The sequence below is a fragment of the Quercus robur genome, chromosome 1, assembly GCF_932294415.1.
Source record: "Quercus robur chromosome 1, dhQueRobu3.1, whole genome shotgun sequence".
Lineage (NCBI taxonomy): Eukaryota > Viridiplantae > Streptophyta > Magnoliopsida > Fagales > Fagaceae > Quercus > Quercus robur.
Genome location: NC_065534.1, coordinates 48,936,329 through 48,943,321, shown reverse-complemented (window position 1 = coordinate 48,943,321; position 6,993 = coordinate 48,936,329). Strand labels below are relative to the sequence as shown.

Genomic DNA, 6,993 nt, shown 5'->3' with positions numbered 1-6,993 from the left:
AATTGAAGTGTAGTGAAAATAGAAGTACAAGAAAATAGAATTTACACAATCTTAGTATTGCTATTTACAATAAGAGTAACTTACATGACCATATGTAGCTCCAATCTAGTTGGACTCTTTTATCTCGTGAATCTCTTTAGCATATTAATTTCCAATTTGTGTCTAACTTCACCATAAAAACTCTTTAATGTAGTAGTCCTGATGTAATGTCTTCACATTAACACTTTAGATCTTTAATGACTCTTGGAGAAGCAAATTGGTACAAAACCCTTGGCGTATAGTCGTTGTTACATGATCTCCAACTTTCATGGTGTTCTCCCTTATGTTATGATGACCTAGAGAGGGCTTCAACTGGTTGATAATAGTCAAACCTAGATCGAGTTCAAGTTGAGGTTCACTTAACCTCGATCGATCGAGCTGCAATAGAGGTAGCGAAACTTCACTATCTTGAGCAAATTCTTGAGTTGTTTTCTTATGTCTTCAATGTATATCTTCAAGCATACTCTAATACACTAAAAATTTACAACTCAAATACATATTAACAAGATTTTGGAAATGCGGTTGCCAACACTAGATAACCATGACCCTAACATAATCTAAGCAAATAAATTACGAAAGAAGAATTATAAGGACACATCACCTAATTCCTTCCCCCCAACCCCCCCCCCCCCCCCCCCCCCCAAAAAAAAAAAAAAAAAGGTTTTCAAGGCTAAGTTGCCAATTTTAAAATTGGTCACTGGAATGATCTATTTATCCCTCATCCATAAAGGAAAGATATATAACACTATATATGTATTGGTGTATGTATGTGCTTTGAATTTGTCTTTAACGAATATATCAAAATAATTATTCGGCCCTCAACAAACTCCATCCTAACGCCCACTTGTAAGATAATGTTTAGCGGCAAAGTATAATGAACATATTATAGAATAAACCAAAATTAAGGTATAGAAGTATAGTGTTTTTTTTAACTTAATTTGGACAAGTCAACACGAATCACACATATGTTTAAAGAGTAATGACACTTAAAATTATACATATTCCTATAGCCACTTGCTAACAACAAAACCTTGAAAGGTCCATATACTCACATATTCAAGAAAAGCAAATTCCTGGATCCTGGTTTAGTAGATATATCATATATGTCAAAGCTAACCTTTACGTCACCTAGCAAGAGAAATTCGATCTTTTGCCCTTTGAAAGATCACATAATTTGTGGCAAAAGTATCTCCGACTTAAAAAAAGACCAACTTTTGTTGTGACTTGATCATAAGCAATTTTCATTACTCTATTTCCCCTTTTCCCAACTCGATCAACTTTGTTTTTTTTGAGCAACTCCTCTTTGTATAACATTTGATGAATTATCCTCATAAAATCTTTATGTCAAATAATTGTCACCATAATTCTTGACTAGTTAAAGCCTCATTAAGAGACCTCCTCGTTTGTAATGCCATGCAAATAATGAGTCATAACTCATAATCACATTCACAAAGAAAAAGAGTACAAACAAAGAGGGAAACCCCATTCTTTGTGTCATCATTATGTTATTCAAAATTACAAAGGCTGGTTGGGTTAATTAAACTTTCCGAGGATCCATCCATATATTTCTGAAGCTCCCAAAATTCATAGCTAGTGAACATGTAAGCTATCACTTGCTATTGCTGAACTTCAGCTATAGACCCTTTTAAATTTTGCATGATGCAATAGTTAGAATCCAAATAAAGAGAAAAAATAAAATAAAAGGAGCCTATCTTCCTTAGATCATTAGTAAACATAGAAGGAAGAGAGGAGAATGAAAAATCAAAATTAGGAAATCAGTAGTGTATACATCCTTCGTTTCCCTAAACCCATTCCTCTTCCTATGCATTCTTCTTCCCTTTCCTTTAGGTATCATTCCATACTGTGAAAGTTGGAGCTCCATGGCAAACAGCCATATTGTTAGACCTTGGTGCAAGAGTTGGAACTGCAGTTGGCACCCAATTATTGCAAGCAGAGCCTTGATCATACGTGCTAGCCTTAACGACACCCGTTGATGATTGTTGTGAAAGATAATACAAGTTCCTTGCATGATAAGGATCAGTTGAGGCAAACACATTGTCATAACCAAGTGCCTTCACTTCACTATCCCCAAAACCATTATTTCCTTGGTTTTGGTTGTTGCCTTCATTAGCAATCACTGTAGTCAAAGGCATTATATAGCCACCATTGCTTCCATACCCATCTGCAGTTGCACCTCCTCCATTGCTATAAATGACAGAGTTAGAACCAGAACTATGTTCCATTGAAGCTGATTCCATGCCCATGAGGTTGTGTAAAACTGAATTAGGCTGAAAGAAATTATGGGTATTTCCCAATTGTAACTGATGAAGATCTTGAAAGCTATGTGGGGGATCAGAATCCTGTTCTTGCTTGCACCAAACCCTTTGGCCATATGGGTAGTGCATGCTATAAGGCTGAGCTTGTTGGAATGCAAGAGTAGGCCAACCATGATGTGGTGCACCTCCATAATTGTTGATTCCATCAGTTAGCTGAGAACTCACGTTGTCATGATCATCTGTTCTTTGTCCATCCACAGTCATTTCAGCCTGCTCAACATCTTTCAATCGCTTGGCTGCCCCGCCAATTGGCAATGTGCTGCTCTCGAGTATGCTCTTTACATCGTATCTGCTCATGTCGAAGTTTGTCACTGCATTCAGTCCTCGGAACTTAATGGCAGCAATGTCATAAGCCTCAGCCGCTTCCTCTTGGGTGCCTAGATTGAAAAGGAAAAAGAAAAGTTGAACTTACCAACAAAATTAAAAACACAATTATATTCTTAGAAATCAATTAGGGTATTTCATGCTCCATTTTACTTCTTATCTCATTTTGTGAGAATATTGGTTAAACAATTATATTAACCATTTCCTAACGTCTTAATTTTTGGAAGAATTGGTAATTTAAGTTTGGAAGGTATAGTGCTTTGACGTAACTGACCTATTTATATCACAATCACCCAAAGAAAAAGAAAAACGAGACTTACTGAAAGTTCCCAAGTAAAGGTCTTTGTTCCCTGCAACTCTTCCAATCCTTGCTTGCCAACGTCCATGTTGGTGGTGTCTGTTACAAAAAACACACATTACAAGCTGTATAAGAAAATGCATATTGCTCCTCTATCATAACAGCTCGAGAATATTGGGGATTATAATTGATCAAACTAGGAACATTATAGCGTAGTTAAGAAAAAGCATATTGCTCCTCTATCATAACCGCTCAAGAATATTGGCGATTATACTTGATCAACTTAGGAACATTATAGCTTAGTTAAGAGACACATTGCTTTGCATGAATATAAAGTTTTTTTTTTTTTTTTTCTCTTTATTTTAAGAGCAACTTAAATCCATAAAAGTTACACTTTATCTGATTGAGTAGAAGTGCAACACATTCAACAAAAGTTAAAGCATTGGGCTGCAGCATATAAAAAATCCACAACATGAAATTCAACTCAAAAGAGAGGATACGACCTCCACAAAAGTAAATAATAAAGACTACAGGAAATGAATAAGATAGATTGGGGAATTTTTTTTTTTTTTTTTTTTTTTTTTTTTTTTTTTTTTTTTTTTTTTTACACATTAGTACATTACCTTGTTACACCTCTATAAATAGATGCACCCCGAGAAAAACCACTACTTTTCCTGCACCAAGAAAAATTTTTATTGTATAATTATTTAATCCAGAACTCCATAATCTTGATTCATCGAACAAACATAGTATTGTAGCAAGTATAATTTTTTATGTACCTTCGCAAAGACGCAACATACTCTTGCCTGGTCATGTGCTTCATTTCTTCCAACTCTTTTTCATAGTTGCTAATCTGAATTTTTTTCATTAAAAAAGCAACAAAGATGTAAAATATCAGCAAACAAAACTCTCAACATATATTGGTAGACAACATCCCAGTTAATGTGGATACTTTATATGAGTATAAGAACATGTATAGTGTGCATCTTAATATAATATTCCTAAAATTTCTCCACTGTCTTTAGGTAAAAGTACTGTATGTCAATGGCAATGCCAACATTGAGCAAATTTTTGCAATTCAAGTTCTTTTGCACCCTAAAATAAAGTAAATAAGAAGAATGACTTGGAAATCACTAACTGTGAATCACTTTAATTTATTGGAAAAGATAAGAAAGGTGGAAACTTACTGGAAAATTTGTAGTGGTAGTGGTTCCCCAGTATTTCAATGCCGCTAAGTCATAAGCTCTAGCTGCCTTTTCTTCTTTGTCATAACCACCTACATAAAATTAAAACAGAAAGGGCATAAGCAACATGAAAAAAAAAATTGAGTAATAAGCTTAAGAAAAAAGAGTACAAAAGGTCCTTTTTAAACTTACCTAAATAAACTGCAAGAAGGTTGAGGAAGCCCCACATCAAGATATGAGAAAAAACCCACATAAGAAAAAAAAGAGTTAAGACAGCATTAAGGTTACTTTAGTCTAACATTATAGATAAGAATCACTTTCCAAATTGGAGATGCAGCAATTGGCAGAAAATTATATGATGTACCTTGCCTTCCTTTACGAGTCTGTCCCTCTCTTCTACAACTATTATCCCATAGATGAGCCTCGTATCTTCCCGTCCATCTATGCCTGTAAAATCCATCCCCATTAAGCAATTATATTTCACACAAACAACTAGAATAAGTCTACTATTGAAGTACAAGCATGCAAAGGATACTAATGAAGAAAATCTCATGGATTTTGTTAACAAACCTTGTTACACCACGATAAATAGAAGTCCTTTGTCCAAATGTATCAATAGACTTTCTTGGCACTGCCTCAATAGCACCAGTTTGGCTATCGAGCCCAGTTGTGGTATTAGGCTGCTTATTATTATCTGATGAAGAACTCTCTCCACCACTTCCACCGCCGGCAGTACTTGCAGTAAGAAGCGGCAAAGTAGAGCTTGATTGTGACCCGGTGCTCATAGAAAGAGACAAGGTTTGTGCACTTGTTAGGCTTCCATTGTTACCACCACCACTTGCACCACCATCATTCTTATTAGTATTATTATCTTGCTGAGTCTGTGGTGCTGGTTGATTCCTGAGCCAGGTTTTGATCATCGACAACCCAATAGAACTATTGTTATTGATACTACCATTACCACTACCACTACCACCATCACCAGCAATACTATTTGATACACCATTTGTTGCCTCAGAAGGAGGCTGTAAGGAACAGTTGTTGAACATGTAATCACCAGTTGTGTTATTGTATGCAGCGCTTTGATCATGATGGCCAAAAGAGTGTCTTCCAAGAAAGTTCTCCAACTTTGGCTGATGGTCTTGGTTTTCAAGGCTTTGGCTACTGCATGAACTACCCATTAGCATAGACAGGTCTGAGGTGGTCTTGTAGTTTGCACTTGAGTTCATTCCTAAACTCTTCATATTCCAATCTGCAAAAAAATAAATAAATAAAGTAAAAAGGGACAAAAATAAATCAGAATCTTTCACTTTGTATAATAATATTATTAATTTTTCCTCTTGCACCAATTTTTTCTTTTTTAAAAAAAAAAGAAAAGAAAAGAAAAAGAAAAAATAGCTCTGACTGCTTGAAGTTTGAAGATAAGAATGCAATTTCAAGTATTTTTATTTTACTTTTTCACAGTACAAACACAGCCAGATGATTTTGTTATGCTTTGTGAAAACCAAAAAGAAGCTTAGGGTTTTAAGGCTTAAAGTTGTACAAGAAAATATAATGCAAAAAAAAGAAAAAGTGTGGGGGTGAGAGAAAAAAGAAAAAAACCTTGAGGTTGATTGTTTCTATTGAAAGCTTCGAGTATGCCAAAAGGAGGAGGGAGATTGAGGGATGGAGGGGTTGAGTCAGAAGTGAGATCAAAGCACTCGCCAGAGACATCAGTGCCAGAGATGTCATCAGAGTTGAAGCCAAGGCGAGAGACCGCGTTTTGAGAGTGGTCTTGATCAGAAGGCTGGGATGGGAGTTCTTGTGGGGAAAGAGAGAAACCCAGCCAGTTCATTGAAGCCATAGTGATTGATATTTGTGTTTGTAAGTACTAGTTATATAGTACTTGTAGGTTGAGAGTTGAGAGTAATATATATTTGTTGGACTTGAGAAAGGGAGATGAGGGAACTAGTTCATGCATGAAGAAGTGAAATACAAAGGAGAAACTATGAGAGAATCCATGAGTTTTGAGTAGAGAAGTGAAGGGAAGAAGAAGAGGAAAGGTCAAAAAATATTGAGAAGAAAATGAGAAATCATTTCTTCCAAAGCAAAATGAAGATTTATATATCTCTCTCTCTCTCTCATATACACGCATGAAGTATAAATGGGGCGCTTCTTATTCAGGGGCACTTTTTTAGTTTCAAACTCAAAATTGGTCTAGAATTAATGAGAATAGTTTCTCAAAAAGAGAAAAAAAAAAAATAATAATGAGAATAGGACATGTTGGGTAGTATTGTAATAGTGTATCACAAAAGGGTATGATTTTAATAAGAAAAATGAGGTGCCCACATCACAATAGAATAAGGTTTTGATATATATACACGTAATCTCCTCTCTCTCTCTCTCTCTCTCATATTGGGAAGATTACAACACCAAATCTTTCTCTCTCTTTCTCACAAAATCCAAATATATAAGAGTTGCTGCAAAACTAATGAAAAGGTACACGAGGAGGAATAATTATATTTTGAATGAAGCCTATTGTACTATTTGTAAGTAGAGGAGTAGTTAAAATCTTTTTTTGCTTCCCAAACCCAAAAATATATATATATATATATATAATTCTATAATTGCATATTTGTTCACACACTTTAACACAATTTAAAGTTTTAAACACATGACAAATAATAATTAGATTATTTTTCACTATATAAGTATTATTGTATCAATGGTAAACCGTTTGTAAGAAATGTAATTCAATTATAGGTTGATAAATGTATAAATTATGTCAAAATGTGCGAAATAAGTGTGTACATAAAAGAACTTATCCAAAATT

At 34.8% G+C, this 6,993-nt stretch overlaps 1 protein-coding gene across 1 annotated transcript; it reads right to left on the bottom strand.

The window, feature by feature from the left end:
- Positions 1-1,572: 1,572 nt before the first annotated feature.
- Positions 1,573-6,272, bottom strand: LOC126691006 (AP2-like ethylene-responsive transcription factor BBM1). The gene is made up of 9 exons (XM_050386093.1): positions 5,784-6,272; positions 4,752-5,433; positions 4,546-4,628; positions 4,374-4,382; positions 4,185-4,273; positions 3,777-3,850; positions 3,621-3,671; positions 3,020-3,096; positions 1,573-2,752 (listed from the first exon to the last, which is right to left on the bottom strand). The coding sequence occupies exons 1-9, from the start codon at positions 6,022-6,024 to the stop codon at positions 1,884-1,886; spliced, it is 2,175 nt and encodes a 724-aa protein (XP_050242050.1). The 5' UTR covers positions 6,025-6,272; the 3' UTR covers positions 1,573-1,883.
- Positions 6,273-6,993: the final 721 nt, after the last annotated feature.